At 41.3% G+C, this 18,859-nt stretch overlaps 2 protein-coding genes across 6 annotated transcripts in view; both read left to right on the top strand.

Annotated features, from left to right (window-relative positions):
- PIK3CA (phosphatidylinositol-4,5-bisphosphate 3-kinase catalytic subunit alpha) overlaps positions 1 to 8,059 on the top strand; it is a 42,153-nt gene extending 34,094 nt beyond the window's left edge. For all 3 annotated transcript variants that reach the window (XM_021544337.2, XM_021544338.3, XM_021544339.2), the window contains exon 21: positions 226 to 8,059. In XM_021544337.2, the coding sequence (XP_021400012.1) occupies positions 226 to 496 (271 nt within the window). In that variant the 3' untranslated portion in view covers positions 497 to 8,059. The remainder of the gene's footprint in view (positions 1 to 225) is intronic.
- A 3,649-nt stretch (positions 8,060 to 11,708) lies between these two features.
- On the top strand, positions 11,709 to 17,712 carry ZNF639 (zinc finger protein 639). Of its 3 annotated transcripts, none has more exons than XM_021544341.2 (6): positions 11,709 to 11,789; positions 12,763 to 12,866; positions 13,239 to 13,315; positions 13,846 to 13,941; positions 14,809 to 14,943; positions 15,220 to 17,712. In XM_021544341.2, the coding sequence occupies exons 3-6, from the start codon at positions 13,258 to 13,260 to the stop codon at positions 16,365 to 16,367; spliced, it is 1,437 nt and encodes a 478-aa protein (XP_021400016.1). In that variant the 5' UTR covers positions 11,709 to 11,789; positions 12,763 to 12,866; positions 13,239 to 13,257; the 3' UTR covers positions 16,368 to 17,712. The 3 variants fall into 3 exon arrangements, with proteins under 3 accessions (XP_021400016.1, XP_021400015.1, XP_031361475.1); XM_021544340.2 differs by lacking the exon at positions 11,709 to 11,789 and adding an exon at positions 11,959 to 12,206; XM_031505615.2 differs by lacking the exons at positions 11,709 to 11,789; positions 12,763 to 12,866 and having other exon boundaries at positions 13,219 to 13,315.
- Positions 17,713 to 18,859: the final 1,147 nt, after the last annotated feature.

Here is an 18,859-nt window from a genome sequence, read left to right as displayed (position 1 = left end):
AGAAAGCCTGTCTTTGGATGTTGTATTAGTCTGACCACTATTAATCCTTACACAAATAAACTAAGTAGGAGAATGAGTGCATCTTCTCAGCTACATTATGGTGTTCTTACTAGACTAAGACTGCTTTTTTAGCATCTGGATACCTGTAAAACTGTTTTGGAGCTGAAGCAGTGATAGGCATGCAGTAGAGCAATGCACTGAGCTTTTTCCCCCTGTCTCTTCCAGGTTTCAGGAGATGTGTTATAAGGCTTACCTAGCAATCCGACAGCATGCCAATCTCTTCATCAACCTTTTCTCCATGATGCTTGGCTCAGGAATGCCAGAACTGCAGTCCTTTGATGATATTGCATACATTCGAAAGACACTTGCATTGGACAAAACTGAGCAGGAGGCTCTTGAGTACTTCATGAAGCAAATGAATGATGCTCACCATGGTGGCTGGACAACAAAAATGGACTGGATCTTCCACACAATAAAGCAACATGCTTTGAACTGAACTGACAGCAAAGAAAACAAGAACTGATACCCAGCTTTGTGGGTACTGCACTGTTAATACCTGTTAGCAGCAAAGACTGGTTGCATAGGAATTGCACAAACCATGAACAACATTAGAATTTATTGCAAGAAAAGCGATGAATTGTTCAGACAACTATTGGAAAATGATGTAAAACAGGGTTTCAGATAGCACTAAAATTATAAACTTAAAAAATTAAGCTTTAGTACAATGTGTGCAGGGACCTCGATGAATTAGAGAGATGGGCAATCACCAAGTGTATGAAGTTTAACAAGGGCAAGTGCCAGATTCTGCACCTGCAATGGGGCAATCCTGGTTGTGTGTATGGACTGGGGAGTGAGAGGCTGGACAGCAGCTGCAGAAAGGGACCTGGGGGTCCTGGTCGATGGCAAGTTGAACAGGAGCCAGCAGTGCCCTGCAGCCAGGAGGGCCACCTGTGTCCTGGGGGCATCAGGCACAGCCTGACCAGCTGGGCAAAGGAGGGCATTGGCCCACTCTGCTTTGCACTGGGGCAGCCTCACCTTGAATACTGCAGGCAGTTTTGGGTGCCACAATCTAACAAGAAATTAAGCTGTTAGAGAGTGGCCAAAGGAGGGACACAAGGATGGTGAGGGGTCTGAAGGGGAAGCTGTATGAGGAGCAGCTGAGGTCACTTGGTCTGTTCAGCTGGAGGAGACTGAGCTTAGACTTCATCAAGGTCTGCACCTTTTTCATGAAGGGAAGTGGAAGCACAGGTACCAATCTCTTCTCTCTGGTGACCAGTAATAGGACTTGAGGAAATGGCATGGAGCTGAGTCAGGGGAGGTTTAGATTGGATATTATGAAAAGGTTTTTCACCCAGAGGATGGTTGGGCACTGAACAGGCTCCCAGGGAGGCGGTCACAGCCCCAAGCCTGACAGAGTGTTTGGACACGGCTCTCAGGCCCAGGGTGTGATTCCTGAGGTGTCTGTGCAGGGCCAGGAGTTGGACTCTGTGATCATTGAGGGTCCCTTCCAACTCAGCATATTCTATAATTTGATGATTCATGTTATGCCTTAAGCTCAGAAAGGTAAACTTGGAAGAATGTTTCCTTTTCTCATTTGATAAGATAAATTAGAAGGAAAAAGAAAATAGTGCTAATGTGAACATAAGAGTCCATCATGTCTTACCTTACATCTGGTACAGCAGGTGGAGACTGCTGGATTGTGAAGAATGGAAAGAGAATTCAAGTGATAGCAAATACTTAAATGCAGCATAGTTTAAAGGGAAGAACTTTGAAGCTCAAAGATCTAAAAACATTAGAGGACAGTGCCTTTTAAATGTGCTCAGAGGCATTAACATTTGTGGGATTTGGGTGGCCCTTTGATTTCTGGGTCCGTCATCTGCAGAGTTTCTGAAAGCAGTAGGAAATAAGCCCGCTCAGTATGGTGTTTCTTCTGCTTGGTATTTCTAGGAGTGCGATTCATACTTTCACAAAGAAACTCCCTACCATCTCCAAAAACTGACTAACCTGGAAATTGAATGGTCAGAATTGGGTTTAGTGCAACAGAGAGCTGTAGTGTTCATCTTAGGTTTGCTTTAATCTAACTTGAACTGAATAGATTTTTTTCATACATGTTTTCCAGAACCTAAAGAAAGGTGAGTTATTAAAATTATTGAAAGATTATTTTTTTATAAAGGCTATTTATATAATAGGAACTATTATTAATATATATTCTTTATTTACCTGATTTGTCCAATATTAACTCTCTTAATTTTGCAACCCAGTTCTATCTGTCCAAGACTCCCGTTTTCATTAATGTCACTGAAGGTGACCAGACATACTCCTAGGACCAAATTCAGCCCTAGTGAAAGAGGACACAAGTACCAGTGAAGTAGTGGGAATATACCCACTAAAGCCAAAGGTGAACTTGGCCTAAGTCTCTAAAAAACTTTTGGGAATCACTTTTTGCATTACTGAAGTGATATGCTGGCTATCCCAAGAATGCTCATTTAAACCCTCAGAATTTGGGTCTACCATTTCTCCTCTTTTTTCCTCCTTTGGAAGTGGTTGTTGAATCCAGTAAGATATATCAGAAACAGCAATTTAGGTTTTCAATATGATCAATAATTAGCAGTTCAGCAGACAGATATGTTGGCTAGCTCAAAGCATGTGGAGTTACCAAACATTTTATAGCTTTGTCTGTTTTGTGTGTGTGTAATATATATTTGTAAATCTAGTTGTTGTCCTTTAACACAATTACAATGTGTGCAATCAATGAAATTGGCACTGTGTTTTGAAACTGTTCAGAGTACCAAGGATTTCGGACTGCCCTTATGCACAACTTCAGGTAGGACTGTTTTTCTAATTCCTAAACAGTTTTTTTTTAAAGTTAGCAAAGCCCATAATAGTTCTGTGGGTGATGTTCACCCTAACATTTTAAACTTGCTAGATTGGCAGCACTTGAATTCCAGAGGTTTGGGGCTTTTGGGGGTTCAGCTTGTTCACTTGCAAACACACACCGAGGTGCCACTCAGAAAGTGCAATACCACGTGTAATGTAAAATATGCTGGCAGTTGGTGTTAGACTAGAATATAAGCATATAAATAAACTGTACTTTGTGCAGGCTGTACTGATGAGGTAATGAGTGGTTGGCTTCATTTAGCAAATTGTAATATATTAAAAATGTGCAATCAATTACGTTATGAAAGACTTCGGGGATTGTAAAGCCAAGGCTTTGGTTTTCAAGACACTTTCAGAGTCAGCATCCTGCAGCTGATTACTGCATGCATGGATACTTGATGTTGTGGGGGGAAACCTGGTTTTGTGAAAACTACAGAAGCTCTGAGAATAGTATGGGAAATGTGAAGTTTTATTTTCTTAGCTCTATGAAATATTTTGGAGTAGTCCAATAGACTTCCCATTGCTCTTTTTATTGACTGTTACATACTCCTTTTTGTTCATACGAATATTTTAACTCCTGCTAAGCTTGGTTGTACTTTCTAGAGCAAAGTTACCCTTGTATCTATTACTTTGCAATCAACACACAATAATGGTTTAGCTCTTAAAATGGATTAGTTTCAGTTTAAGTTTAGTTCACAAAATCTGAAACCCTGTTGGCTATAATTCTTAATTTAACTGAGTAAAACTGTTGCACAGACATCACATTAGGTGCTATATTATCCGTATTTATCTGGTGTTGAAACAATGCTTTACCTCGTTTATGCAAGAAATGGTCAGCCTTTTTCAGCCTGGGTGAAAAGATCAACTCAAATTTATTGGATGTTATGAAGCCAAATTTGTTTGTACATTGCCCCTTCCTAACCCTTCTGTAAATATGAGTATAAATATCTTTCAGTTAAGCACAGTATTCTGCACCCTTTTTGCCCAGACCAAGGTATGAGGAGTCAGGCTCTGTTTCCGAAGTTACTCCAATGAAATGTTGTGCATAAGCTCTAGAAGTTATTATGAGAATCAAATAGTAAAAGAAAGGAAACCTCAGAGTAGTACATAATGCAGTTACAATAATATAGACATAATACAGTTAAGGATAATTGTAGGCTTTCAACAATTTTTTTTAACAAGTAGGAGAAGCTCTTGGGCTTTACCCAGTTCTTTGCATAACCAGGATGGGCATTTGAAAAACATTCTGCCAGTGTTTCACAGAAAACAACAATCCTTTTCTCAGTTTCAAAGTGTTGAACCCTAATTACTGTATCCTGCCACAGCAGTTCTGTGCTGATGTAACTTCACTGAGGATAGTGGAGGCACTGTTTGCTTACCCTGGTGGAAATGAGAGGATGTCATCTGCTCCCAGTATCAGAAAGAAGATCTGCTTGCAGACCATGAAAGCACTTGTAACTGAGTCCTAGTTTTTATGGAAATAGCTTGGAATTTGGCTTATTTTTAACTATTCCCACATCATGGAGATTTGAAAATTCTCCCTTTGTTCTGGGAATCAGATGCACAAAACACTAAAGTAGTTTATTTTGGGCTTGAAGTGAATCTGGTCACCTTGCTCCTGCAGAACTTGTAAGATTGCCAGAGCAAGGAGCCCAGGACTGGGCCATGTGTTTTATCACAAAGAATTAGGAAATGGTGTTTTAGTGAAATAAAATTTAAAACCAGTAACTTTTTCAGCTGTGAAACTGTGTTTGATATAATGACAGAACAGGCTGCTGCATATTAGTTTTACTTAGAATTACATTCATTGCTTTCCTAAATGTAGCAGAAAAAGTACCTGTACTGATTTTATATATGCATACTTCTTTGTCTGAAAGGGTGCATTAGTAGTTTTTACATAGATGAAACAGACTTACAGTATAACTTTTAAAATTTTTTTAAAAGGCTTTTAAATAAAACCAGAATTGTAGGTGGTTTGGCATCTTGTGAAAAAGATATGAGCCTGCATATTGAAGACAATATAGAAATTACCAGGTTTAAAATAACTTTGTAATGACCCTGCTGTTGGTGGTTTGGCAAGTTTTTTGTGGGTATTAATCCAATTTTCCTTTTCCTGTAAAGTATTAAATGCCCTTTAGTGGTCAGTTGCCCACGTTTGTTGACAATTTGAAGGTATTGTCTTTGCTTTGTCATTATATAACTGGCATGTTCAAATGTCTGTTCTTAATAGTCATTATGAATTCCTCCTGTTTTGCATGTCTGTACAGGTTGCAGACCTGGGCTGGACCCATTCAAAAAAAAAAAAACCAAATATCAGAAATGCCACTTGAAATTACTATTTTTGTTGATGTCTTTGACATCTTGAAAATACTTCAAGTTAATGAAAACGGTGTGGTATTACAGAAAGAATTGTAACTTGCTGCTTCTAGGTTTTTTTTTAACTTCTTTCAATTCTTTTAGTTTTACTTGAATGGAAGAACCACACATGTTTTTTAAAAACACTATATAGCTGTGGATGTTGTTGCAGATTGTTGTTGAATCCCAATTTAATTTTGCAATACATGTTTCATACAAATAATGAATTTGCATCTTTTTATTTTGTGCTGGAAGTTGTCTCAGTTTAGGAAAGGCTCTGGCTGTCCAAAATGATGTGTAGCTTACCACCCCATCAGCTGGTATTGGTTTGGGGTTCTTTGTTTAGATTTACTTTTTTTTAACCTGTGTTAATGAAGGCAAGCCAACTGGAAATTGGCTATAGAAGTTCTCTATTTGCATACACTAACCAAACCCATAGGTGCTCTGCTCTGAGAAATTCTGATTTCACTTCATGCTGATACAACACTCACTTCATTGGAATTGCTCTGGATTCACAACAGCATATGAAGTCAGAATTAGGCTGTATGTATATCAGAGTTCCAGATTATTTATTTCTATGATTCAGTATGAAAGGTTCTCTTAAGGAGGGGAATGTTTAGTAGCAGCCCAGTTAAACGCTTATTAATTTTACTTTGAAATAGTCTTTATTAAAAGTAGCCTTTTCAGCTCTCCAAAAGTACAGTAATCTTGTCTACAGTTTGTTTCATTCTTGACACTTCAATATTTTTTTTCCTTGCTAGCTTAAATGTTTCCTCTTCCTACTTGTTTGTAGCATACAGACCTGTTGAACCTACATTCAGGAAAAATCACTGTTCTTCATTTGCCATACAGTGTTCTGGACATCTGAGCTTTATGGGATAGACTCTGAAAAGTCTGAGCTCTTGCTGTGTTAGTGCTCCTGACTCAAAGCCAGAGGTGAATCCCTCTGTCCCTTCTCTTCTCTCTCCAGCACCCCTCTGGGACATGCCCAGAGCGTAAGAACATCAAAAATATTTGTAAGAGAAGATCAATTGAAGCAATGTTCTGCCTGTACTTTGAAGTTGGTGTCCCCACTGGTTTGTGTACATGTCTTTTAAGTGTCCTTACTGTCATTTCTGTATGTGATGCAATATTTCTGCAGCAGAAGGAAGGCAAAAAATACACTCTACTGTCTTGATTCTTTTTGAAATTCTGGTGCCTGATTCCCAGTAGTTATTAAACTGCTTCAGGAGCCATTCAGTTCAGTGTAACTGCATTATTTTGTCATGCTCCTCTTCCACACACAACTAAACCTGACTTAATTGTATTGCTGAAGTCACTGAAAGCCTAATTCAGGCAGAAGGTGTTTTTTTCAAGAATCTTTGTGTTTGTTGTAGTTTAGTTAATTCTTGTGAGCCAAAATATGGATATTCATAGTTGGAATCTCATTCTGCCTTGTTTCTTTAACTATTTTTAATCTGTTTTCAGGCTTTATTAATAATGTTCTATATCCTGAATTATCAACTGCCCCAGGCTGTCCAAAATTGTCTGTTTCATTCGGGGCTGAGGAATGAAAAGATACATATTAATCTTCTTATCTTATAGCAGCTGTGGTCCAAATTCTTCATTTCTCATGTGAAGATAAATGTGTGATCTGTTATCTGGGACTATCATCCTTTCTCTTTACCCCCTTGCACCTCTTCAAGTTTTAACTGTGAATATCCACTACACTATGAAAATCTACTTCCCTGGTGAAGAGAAGGGCTTTAAATATATACGGCTGCAGTCTGAAGTTCTGGATTCTTGGGTTTGAAATTTTGTAAGTATTGTTGTCATTGTAAATGGCAACACAACTGCAGAATTTTCACAGAACCATTGAGGCTGGCAAAGACCTTTGGTGTTCATTTAGCCCAGACACCCTGTTCAAAGCAGAGTCAGCAATAGAACAGGATGCCCAGGACATTGCCTAGCTGGGTTTAGAGTCTGTCTGAAAAAGAAGAACACACAGCCAATTTTTTTTCATAATGTTTATATGAAATGTCTTCTATTCCACTGCCTGTTGTCCTGTCAGTGGGTACTTAGAAGAGCTTTGCCTGTCTTTATTCTTCCCTACCAAGTATGTATGTACATTGACCAGAAGCCCCCCAGGCTTTCTCTCTGACCAGGATCCCAATCCCAGCCCTCTCCTCTCCTGTGCATCCCCTTGGCAGCCCTTCACAGAGCCATTCCAGCACATTCACGTCAGGTTTGGACTGGGAGCCCAGTGCTCCAGGGGTGGCCTCAGCAGTGCTGAGCAGAGGGGCAGGCTCCTCCTAAGGCAGCCCAGATCCTGTTGGCATTTTGGGTACAAGGAGAGCCCAGGAGGGTGTCAGCTCTCGATGCTTCTGTGTAACTTCACTGAAGTTGAGAGCAGTTGCCTGTCTGCATCAAAGGGAAAGTAAAAACCCCACCAGTGCTTCAATTATCTTTTCAAAATGAGACAATTACCTTTGAAATAACCACTACTGGGGCAGGGGGGATGTTGCCATGTGTGTGTCATTCTGTGATAAAGGTCTGTGGTAAAGTAGGTAGAAAGCAAGACATTTTTAGTAACAATGGGCCAAAAAGTATTTAAGATACAGCAAGATGCATGTGTTGTCATACTGAGAATAGTCTTGCAGTACTTTAAATAAAAAAAACACAACCCCTTTTTTAACCCTTCTGCTGTGCTACTCAAGTAACAAAAGTCTGCCTATGATACTTATTGTAGTTCATGTTCATGGGAAACTGTAAAAAGTCTGCTTTTTATTTATCTTTGCGGTCTGTATCATGCTGTTTATTAAAAGAAACTACTTTGGTTTTTATCACATTTTTGAGTGTTAATGTATATACTAACAACTAAATTAAAATTATATGGTTGGTACACCTGTGAATTCTGAAGTGAAGATTTAAGGAATATTCAGTCTTGGTGTGTGATTTGGTGTTGCAGCTCTGCCTTTGAAAAAGGCTAGAAGAAAGGAAATGGAAATTGCATACCTCAGTTAATTTGGAGGGAACATAAACAGAAATTGCATTAGTTGAGGGTGAAAAGTCCAATATGTGTGTGGCATTTGTTCTTGTAAACGCTGATCCTCAAAATAAGTAATTTTATTTTAGTTTTAGACGTGGGCTGTAAAAATCTGTGACAAGAAAGATGATGTTATTGAAGTGTTTCAGCTTGATGGTTTACATTCCCTGCTACATCAGTCTGGTTTTAAAAAATAGCTTCATGCTTTCATTACAAAATAATAATTTTAAAAAACAAACAAACAAGGTTATATTTTTGTATCCAATAGAGTGACAAACGTATTTGAGGAAATTATTCACTGGCAGTATAATAGCATGAGGTTGCAAAGGAGCTCCTCCTGTGACTATGTTGGCCTACTTTGGACGCCAGCTGCTAAGGATTTGAGTTCTCTTGTGAGGATTTCACTTTTTTTGGAGGGATGAGGCAAGTTTTTAATCAAGCCCCTTCCAAAACATTTTTGTCCCCAGTCAGTTCTAAACTTTGTACTGGTCGGTTCTGTTTCAGGTCACACTGCCCAGCTTTGAGAGGGGCTGTGTACCAGCAGGTGCTCAGTCTGTGCTGGACCAACCCTGTAATAAAAGATGGACATCATCATCCTTACATTTATTTTGAAGCTTCAGAAGAGCTGTGGTCTGAAAAGTATGGCTGAGGCTTTGGAACTAGCTACTTCAATAACCTGAACTAACAGGTTAAACTTATGTTTATTATACATAAGGTGAGTTTTACCCTTACCTAATAACTAGGAAATGGTTGTGAGTGGCTACAGCTGTGTGTTAGTTGCACAGGATGGTTCAGGATAAGAGGATCATCAGCTCTTGCTCAAACACAAATTTTAGACTTTACTGTCTTGTAGTGCCAAGGTGTGATTTTTGTGGTAGTTCTAAAGTCTAAACATGAAAAAAATCACAGAAAATTTGCAAAATAATGCTGGTGAAACAAGAAAGATTTGCAATGTGGGCAGTTTGCTTTAGCATGGGAATCTCAGTAAGCCCTCCTGATTTTATGCTCAGAAATCAGTCTGTTTTCCAACCTGCCTTGGAAAGACTCAATCTAAACTCTGAACCCATGTAGCAAAAGAGCAAAGAACCTGATGCTAGACAAGACACCTCAGGTAACCTCCTACATGTCCTTTTAAACACTAACAAGCCTACCTCCAGTGAAGGTTATCCTCATGAGCTGTGCTAAGTGCTTTCATTGAAGAAAGGGCTTACCCCATGCTTATTTTGGTCAGGATACATCCCCACTAATTGAAATGAGCATCATCTATGTTGTCCATTTAAACAAGAATGTGAATGTCACATGGGCTTTTCTCTGTTTTCAGTTCTGAGTGATTAAAACCTCACCCAGAGCTCTCTCAACATCCCAAGAACGTGGTGGTTTAAAAAAAAAAGACTAATTTAGACTAATTTAGGCTTTTCCGTCTAAAGCATTGATAGCTCTGTTTGATGCCTGTGACTTTGAACTGGATCTGCAGCTTCAAAGGGGATCCTCCTCAGATGTTCTTCTACTCAGAGCCTTGTCTTTTTATCTGACATAAGTGGTGTTGGGCTGTGCCGCGTTGGGTGGAGAATAAATCAGTCCAAAGGCACAGAAAATGCTTTGGTCCGCCTGAGTTTGCCTCACAAGCAAGACTGAATTCAAAGCAAAGGCTTGGGTTTGGTTTTTTTCCCCTCTCCCTTTGCTGTGTGTGGATTTTAGGTTCTCATCACTGCCCTCCGCTGGGAACTGGGGAAAGCGCTTTCCTGACGCTTGTATGGAAAACATTTCGGTGAATAGAGGGAGAGGTACGTGGGCATCCGCCCTTTTGGGTGGCTACAGTCAATCTGTGAGACCTTTAACACAAGCTGGTCTGGGGAAACCTCAGCAACCATGGCTGGAATAAAAAGCAGAGAACAAACTGAACTGGGAGACCAGCATCTTGTTTGATTGGTAACTCAGTGCAGGAGATTGTAGGCATACAACATTTATTTTGTGCCAGCAAAAGGACACCTTTAGTTCTACTTTGCTGCTTACCACCAAAACTCCTGTGTGATCATAGCATGAAGCTCTTTCCATCTGACTCTAAGCAAGTCACATTACCCTAAAGACATATTTCCAGCCTCAGGACAAAGGCTAAAGGCAGGATTTTATAGACAGAGTAAGTCTGGTTTCATTTGCCAGATAATGAATAACACTAAGGCCAGAAGATGGGTATGGTTTCTTTTTTTACTAATCAGTAGAGCAACACCATTAGGGATATTGTGGATTCTCTGCTAATTCAAAATTTTTTCAGAGAAGTAGGTAAATTCAGAGCAAAACAATTCAATGAATACAACACTTAGCAAAATTCCATAAGTTATTTTAAGTCATGGAAATAAGGGACTGTTGTGGCCTCATGTCTTCAAAATTATTGAGGTATTTTTTAAAATAGTAAGATGCTGTTTGTTCTGCTTTGTGAATCAATACCATTTGGTGCTTTGTCCTGTGGCATGATAAAAAGATTAAATAAGCAAAAAGGGATGTGACTGTAAATTTGGAAAAGAGAGTGATGCTTATTTTAATTTTCAAATCCTTATTTATACATATTTCACAGAATCATAGAACTGTTAGTTTTTGAAGGGACCTCTGGAGATCATCCAGTCCAAGGCACGGTCACCTGGAGCAGGTAACACAGGAACACATCCAGGTGAGTTTGGAATGTCTCCAGAGAGGGAGAACCCACACCCTCCCTGGACAGCTGTCCCACTGCTCTACCATCCTCAATGTGAACACGTTTTTCCTCATGTTGAGGCCAAACTTCTTGTGTTTTGGTTTATGGCCATTGCTCCTCATCCTGTTGCTCGGAACCACCAAAAAGAGTCTGGCACCATCTTCTGGCCCCTGCCTTTGAAATATTGATGTGCATCGATGCGATCCCTGCCGGGTCTCTTGCCCAGGCCCATCCCAAAGTCTCTCCACAAGAGACACTCACAAAGCTTTTGTGCCTCCCGGGACCCTCTCCAGCAGCTCCCTGTCTTTCTTGTATGTATTTCGTTATTATACTGTATATCTTTATGATATGATATTTATGATACACTTTATATTGACTCTCCTATACAGCAGCGTCTATACTGACACACAAACTAAAGTTGAGCTTTACGAGGTCCCGGCTTTGCCACCACCGTCTGACGTGTGTAAAAGCGGAGCGCTGGCGCTGCTCTGAAGCAGCCTTACGGGCTGCCGGCCCGGGCGGGGTGTGTGTGGGACGGGGCCGTGCGGACGGGCCGGTGCGAGGCCCGGCCGGGGCCTCACCGCGGGCCCGCGCTGTCGCCATGGCGACGGGCGGGCGCCCGCTGCCGGCAGGGGGCGCCGCGCACGGCGGCCGCTCTCCCCTTTCCCGCGCCGCGCCCGCGGAGCGGCCGCGCCGGGCCCGGAGGAGCGGGGCGGGCGGAGCGGCCGCGCCGGGCCCGGAGGAGCGGGGCGGGCGGGACGGCCGCGCCGGGCCCGGAGGAGCGGGGCGGGCGGAGCGGCCGCGCCGGGCCCGGAGGAGCGGGGCGGCTCTGCCGGCCGGCAGGTGAGTCCCGGGAGCCGCGGGGCGGGAGCCGCCCGTGCCCGGCCCCGCCGGGAGCAGAGCCGTGACTCACGGCCGGGCCCGCGGCTCCCGGCGCGGCCCCGGGCCGGGCCCTGTCCCGGCGCCCCTGGGCCCGCGGCTGCGCGGCCGCCCGGGGCGGGGCGGGGCGGAGCCTCCGCCGCGCTCCCGCCGGGGCTCCCCGCGCGGCCTCCGCGCAGGCCGCGGGCCGCTGGGATCCGGGTTCTGGGGCCTGCATCCCGCTTTTCTGGGCCGGGAAAGGCGCTGGAAGAGAGCCCGGCTTGCTGCCCCGCGGGCCGGGCCGTGCAGAAAAGGTTGAGCTTTTCACGTGCGGTACCTGGGGTGAGACTTGCGGTGTCAGTGCGCTGTCGGTTCTTCCCTTGCAATCACAGAAAATCACAGGTGAGAGTACTGATACTTCCAGATCACGATATAACGTTAAAATCAATTATTTTTTCATCTCCTGAAATAAAATTTTAGTACAGAAAATATTTAATCTCAGGAGAACACCGCTGACTTGATCGGGGCCCTTTTTTCCCTCCTTTCACCTCCGGTGCATGGCACTGACTGCAGAAGATCCTGGGCCCACAAGCGCTCTTCAGTTACGGCAACGTGCATCACATTCCTTGTTTGCAGCCTTTTCTTCCTCAAGACTGTTTGTCCCATATATAGCTCAAATATTTGTGTTGCATTTCCAAATATTTTTCTGCTCTCAGGAGCTGGCAAGTGCAGCAAAGCCAACTTACCTGAGACAAAAGAAAAAGAAATACAACAGTGCATGGACCATACTAATTTTGATGCTCTTAATAGAAATTAATATCGACTTCTTGTGTTGCTTTCTAGCTTCAATTTTCATAGATTTGTTCTTTGTAGTATTTGTATCACTTGTATCTGATTGTGTTTTTTCTATTTTGTGCTACTAAAGTTCTGAGCAGGTTAAAATGCCATCTCTCCGTAGGTGAAAGTTGTCTTGAGCTGATGCATTAACTACGTTTGGAAGCTGTGCAGTCACCAGCTTCTTACCTACTCTGCTTCCTGATACTGAAGAGTCTAGGATTTTTGGTAAGAGAGCATGACTGTGTTAGTATTTTAAACAATAAAACTTGTTCCTGAAGGGCTCTGCCTCAGAATGTCCTGTCTCTGGTGAAAAGGGTGATTGAGAGAGGGCTTGTAGATGACCCTTGGTGCTGGAGTTCTGACTTGTCTGTCTTGTAGGTGAACTTTTTGCTCCAGGGCAGGAATGTGAAACTGGACTTCAGCAGCTGTGTGTATTTAGTGGGTTCTTATCAAAATGGGCTGGGGGCAAGAAGGGGGAGTGGGAAAAAACTTTTGTCTTTGATATACAGGTTTTCAAAATGCTGGTATTGTTCCATAAGTTTCTGAAAGATAAACTAGATAAAGCCAGTCTAATTCTTTAATGTTTTTACTTTACAGTTCATGTAGACTGTTCAAAATGAATGAACATCCTAAAAAGAGAAAAAGGAAGACTCTGCATCCTTCTCGTTACTCAGGTCAGTTTAGAGCTTTAGTTATGTACACTTTAGTAAGTTAATCTTTTTTCTCAGAAAAATTAACTTTACAAGAAGGGACCATTTGTGCCAACATGTGGGAAAGCAGTGACACAAAGGATGAGATAAGAAATCTTGGCTTGAACGGGCAGCAGCACTCTGCAGGCTCCTTTGTTGGGCCACCTTGAGCCAATGCACCTGAATGGTTTGTTCTGTACTCCTGCACATGGGGGAACTGGCTTTAGCTGCAAGTGAAGGTGATTCTGCTTCCACAGAGGGGAGGAATTCTGTAAAAGTTGGGGGGTTTAGAGAGGAATGTTTAGCACCAAACAGACCACACACTTGTCAGTGTCCTCAGTGGGAGCAGGGACCTGATACTTCGAACATCAGGGCAGCAGCTGGAAGGTGTAATCACAACAGGAATTCTTGCAAAACAAGTAAAAATGTGAAAAGAATTTTCATTAACAAGAAATATATCTGTAGCTACAAGAAGACATGAGTACTTAGGTGTTTTTGTTGATGTTTTCTTTTAGATTCTTCAGGTGCAAGCAGATACATAGACAACAGTGGAATTTTTTCTGACCACTGCTATAGTGTCTGTTCCATGAGACAGCCAGATACAAACAGAGGTAAGACTATGTTTTGGGGTCTTGTTCTGTAGTTCTTTATTAATGTTCCTATTCATAGAAGCAGATAGAATGCACCATATATAGCAGGTGATTTCTGAGTGTCCTTGTGATTTGATAGGCCTTAGACTGGTGGGAGGTTGTTTGTTAGTTTTCACAGAAATGCGGTTTTCAAAGTAGAAGAAGACCCTTCAATTTTACGTTTATAACGGTGATTAAAGTATTTCCAATACTCACTACCTAGGTAGCAAAGTTGATGAGTTCAGATGGAAATTACCAACAGTTGCATTGAATTGTATTTGTACCTGGCAAAACAAAATGCCTTTTTATAAAACATCCAATAGTGGGTGGAAAGTTAGCAGAGTAAATGTGATGGTGGATTTTTAGTTTATTTAGGGTTTTTTATTTTATTTATTTATTATAGTCTATTTAGTTTCCTTTTCGCTTTAATAATTAATGATAAAGTCTGCACAAGTTTTAGAAAGTATCATATTTTAAAACTCAGTGTCCAGAAATATTGAAGAATAGTTTTTAAGTTGTGTTTTTTAAATGTAACATTTTATTTAAGGATTTTAATTTTTTTTCTGTATAATCAGCAGAGTATTTTCAGTAGTATATTCAGTATTTTTTGCTGAAATCTTCTAGACAGATTTGTCACTTTTTGAATTATTTTGGGGTTTTTTGCATGTCTGGAAATAATTTTCAAGGTATTTGTTGTTACTTTTTTAAAATGTAGGTTATTATGTGCTTAGTATATAACGATAAATTTATGCAAATAGAATAAATAAACAGTAAGTAAGGTCTATGACTAAATTCAGGAATCAGGATGGGAGAAACTATGAGAATGAAATGCTTCCCTTCCCTTTGCAGGAAGATTCCACAGTCCTGTGCAGAGCCTGGACACGGATGATGACGGGAGTCCGGTGCATGCCGGGAGCTCTCACTGGAGCGGGCCACACTCAAATGTTGGGATGCACTGCACAGACCCTAAAAAGAAGGATAAAGGTAAAGGCCAGTGTGTTTGCAGATGAGGTGCTGGGAGGTTGGAGAGCCCAGCTGCTGCTGGCTTTTTGTAGAACTTCCTTTCTTTGACAGAAATGCTGAAGAATTTATAGTTTCTGGTATTGCTTTGTTAGCTGAAAATACATCATGGTCTGGCAGGGAAAAAATAACTGGTCATTGCATTTGAAAGCTGCTGCAGCTGACTGAAAAGTTAAAAATGGGCCCAGGTGTTTTGTAGTGGTTTTTTTCCAACCTTCTACTATGTATTTCCTTCTGCAGATAAAGGTGCTAACAATGGAATGTGCAGAGACTTATGTGACTCACCTATATTCAGTGACAGCCCCACAGAAGAAGAGAAACCTCTAGATATCCAGACTGTAGAAATTTCTACAACAGAAGTGAATGCAGTAGAAGTTCATGATATAGAAACACAGACTGTGTCACCTGAGAAGCTGGAAGCTGAGGACCTTGAGGAAATCCCTCTGGAGACCTGTAAAATCTTTGAGAAGAACCAGGCTTTGAATATCACAGCTCAACAGAAATGGCCCTTGCTGAGAGCCAACAGCAGTGGTCTGTACAAGTGTGAGCTCTGTGAGTTCAACAGCAAGTACTTCTCTGATCTGAAGCAACACATGATCCTGAAGCATAAGACATGTACAGACACTCATGTCTGTAAAGTTTGTAAAGAAAGTTTCTCCAGCAAGGTGCAGCTCATTGAACACGTAAAACTACACGAGGAGGATCCATACATCTGTAAATACTGCGATTACAAAACGGTGATTTTTGAGAATCTGAGTCAGCACATAGCAGACACTCACTTCAACGACCACCTTTACTGGTGTGAGCAGTGTGATGTGCAGTTCTCCTCCAGCAGCGAGCTGTACCTGCACTTCCAGGAGCACAGCTGTGACGAGCAGTACCTGTGTCAGTTCTGTGAGCACGAGACGAACGACCCCGAGGATCTGCACAGCCACGTGGTGAACGAGCACGCGTGCCGGCTCATCGAGCTGAGCGACAGCTACAACAACAAGGAGCGTGGCCAGTACAGCCTCATCAACAAAATCAGTTTTGACAAATGCAAAAACTTCTTTGTGTGCCAGGTGTGCGGCTTTAGGAGCAGGCTGCATACAAATGTCAACAGGCATGTAGCTATTGAGCACACCAAAATATTCCCTCATGTTTGTGATGACTGTGGGAAGGGATTTTCAGGTATGTTGGAATATTGCAAGCACCTAAGCTCTCATTTATCTGAAGGGATTTATTTGTGTCAATACTGTGAGTATTCAACAGGACAGATTGAAGACCTTAAAACTCATTTGGATTTCAGGCATTCAGCAGATTTGCCTCATAAATGTACTGATTGTTTAATGAGGTTTGGGAATGAAAAAGATCTTCTAAGTCATCTTCAGATACATGAGACGGTGTGATTGCTTTCTTTCCCCGTAATCAATTTGTTAGAATTGGAATTAATTTCCAGTCACTGGAATGTGATATTAAATACAATTTTAACAGCAATTGTACATTTCTAATGTTTTCGTCTTTATATCAGCAAAGCATGTATAGCACTTGGTGTTGTGAATTCCTTGTCTAGGGGTTTCAGTAGGAATAATCACATTTACACTGTGATGGATCAGATTTTGGGGGGAGGGACAGTGGGAGTAATTGCATGTTGTGATACCAGTTCTGGTGGTCATCCTGCTCTTTTCATGTCTAGTGTACAAGACCAGTTCTCTTGAGTTTAAAAAGGCACAAAAACAAAGCAAATATCTAATTCCATGTTTCAATAATGCAGTACTGGTCTCAGTTCCACATCCAGCTCATTTTACCCTGTGTGGTAGCAGGTCATTGCACTGGTGTTTAGCAGTAGCACTGGCCTGCCAAAGATAAGGGTGCTCCAGAAGTTCCCAGGCATGGACATCTCCAGATTCACATACCAGCCTTCATTTCCCACCTCATGCTCCTGATAAACTTTTTCAATTGTCCTGTTTTTCTCCTGGGATACCTTTCTGACCTCACTGTTCACTTTGTTCTGTGTTTAAGTCCCATCTGTGGGACTGTCCAACATGAGTACAACACACTCTTCCACATATGTACTGCATGACTCCCACATGATATTCCCTTTATTTACCTTCAGTTCTTTTAATGCACTGAGGAGACACACATTGCTTGGGTTTGAATTGGATCAAGTTCTAAAGAATAATTGCGAAAGGAATTTGCAATGATCCTGCTGAGAATGTACAAAATTAATTTCTTACATAAAATCCTAATACAGCTCTCACTGAAATTATGGATGTCACCAACCTCTGACTAGAGAAAACTTCTAGTAATCTATATTATTGTAGTAATTCTGTATATTTATAATTATCTTTCCACCACTAGTAACTTGAGAAATGTTATTTTAACTCTATAAATTTTAAATTTCTATAAATGGGCTTAAAAGACTGGTACCTAACAAAATTTTTACTAATGACTCTCAAATTATTTCTCACATTTGTTTATATTATACAAAGCACTATCCTACCATCGTAATCATTAGAAGTGAGTTTTTACAGTTCATTCTGTAGCTCTTTATATGAGTGGATACTTGGACAGATAAAAAAACAAAGAGTGGGGTCACTTAGATCATGCTAGATACCATGGTGGAAATGCCCATAGTAATTACTGGTGGAGTTTACATTTCTTTCTTCATTGATTGTAAATTGTAATGTAAGATTGTCTAATGCAAGCTTTGTATAGAGATAATTAATGTATCAAACATTTCTCGAGCAGTGAGATTTGGTGTTATCAGCTTCAAGGCATGCAAGGGTCTTTGGATTTGATTTTTAAAGCTAAGGATAAAACTTGGCTGAATGTTATCGACTAATGGAAGTTCTGATTTCCAGAGAAGTATTTCTGGAAAGTCTATGAACCACTTAGTGTTTATTTTGTTGTGAGAAGCAAGACCATTTCTGTCATTTTGAAATGCTGATTTACTACTAGATCTTGTGTTTTGTCACTGAAAGGGCAACCTGAGGGTGTCTTGCTGTATTTTATTACTCCCTTGTATAGAGAATGACAGTATCTGTGGTAGAATTGCTGATTTCCTATTTTGAACACATTCTTCCCTGGCTGGCTTAAAATGGTAGCAATAATACAGTTAACAAAACACTAAGATGAGTTATTTTCTACATGGAAAGTTAATTTTGCTCATATATCTGAAAGGGGGAATGCTGGTTCTCTGAAAACTCTGCTCCTGCTGATGGCACAGGGGTGGAATGGCACAGCTGAGCTCTGGAGAGAAAGGTGCTCTGGGAGGCAGTGAGAAGATGTGGAAAAAAAGGCATTTAAAAAAACCCAAAATAAATAAGGGGCTTAAGAAGTGTGTATATTTGTGTAGACCAGCATCGTGTCCTCAGCAGGAAAGGTGGTGTCCTGTGCCAGCAGAGAGCCCTGTGACACAGCAAACTTGCTTGTTGACATTAGTAACTGTGGCTGTCTTTGAGTTGGGTTATTTCTGATCTCTAAAATGGGAATCAAAACAATCCCCCACAGGAATGCTGTGAAGCCAAATCATTCCAAACTAAAATGCAGCGTCTAAACAGGAAGTGTATCTAAGGTCATTTTAGGTTGGATTTTATAAATGAGGGATTAATGTCAGCATTTTCTTTTTAATATCTTTCAGTGAGTAAATGGAAGTGTACAGGAGTAGCATGTCTTGTTTTAAAAGGGAACACAAGTACACTGCTGGCTTCCATGTGATCTGCATGTTAAAGCAATAAAGTTACTGAGTAGTAGGAAAAAGTCTGCCTGGAATCTGGAGGGCTGGAAGGCATGGCCGAGCATGCCAAGGACAGGACAGGGATGACATTTGGGTTATTTGTGTGAGGTGGAAGGTGAGTGCTCTGACCTGTGCTGCTCTGGTAGTGCCACAGATCCGTCA

This window comes from Lonchura striata, chromosome 10 (genome assembly GCF_046129695.1).
Source record: "Lonchura striata isolate bLonStr1 chromosome 10, bLonStr1.mat, whole genome shotgun sequence".
Taxonomy (NCBI): domain Eukaryota; kingdom Metazoa; phylum Chordata; class Aves; order Passeriformes; family Estrildidae; genus Lonchura; species Lonchura striata.
The sequence above is the reverse complement of the archived record's forward strand: the minus strand, read 5'-3'. Positions and strand labels throughout refer to the sequence as shown.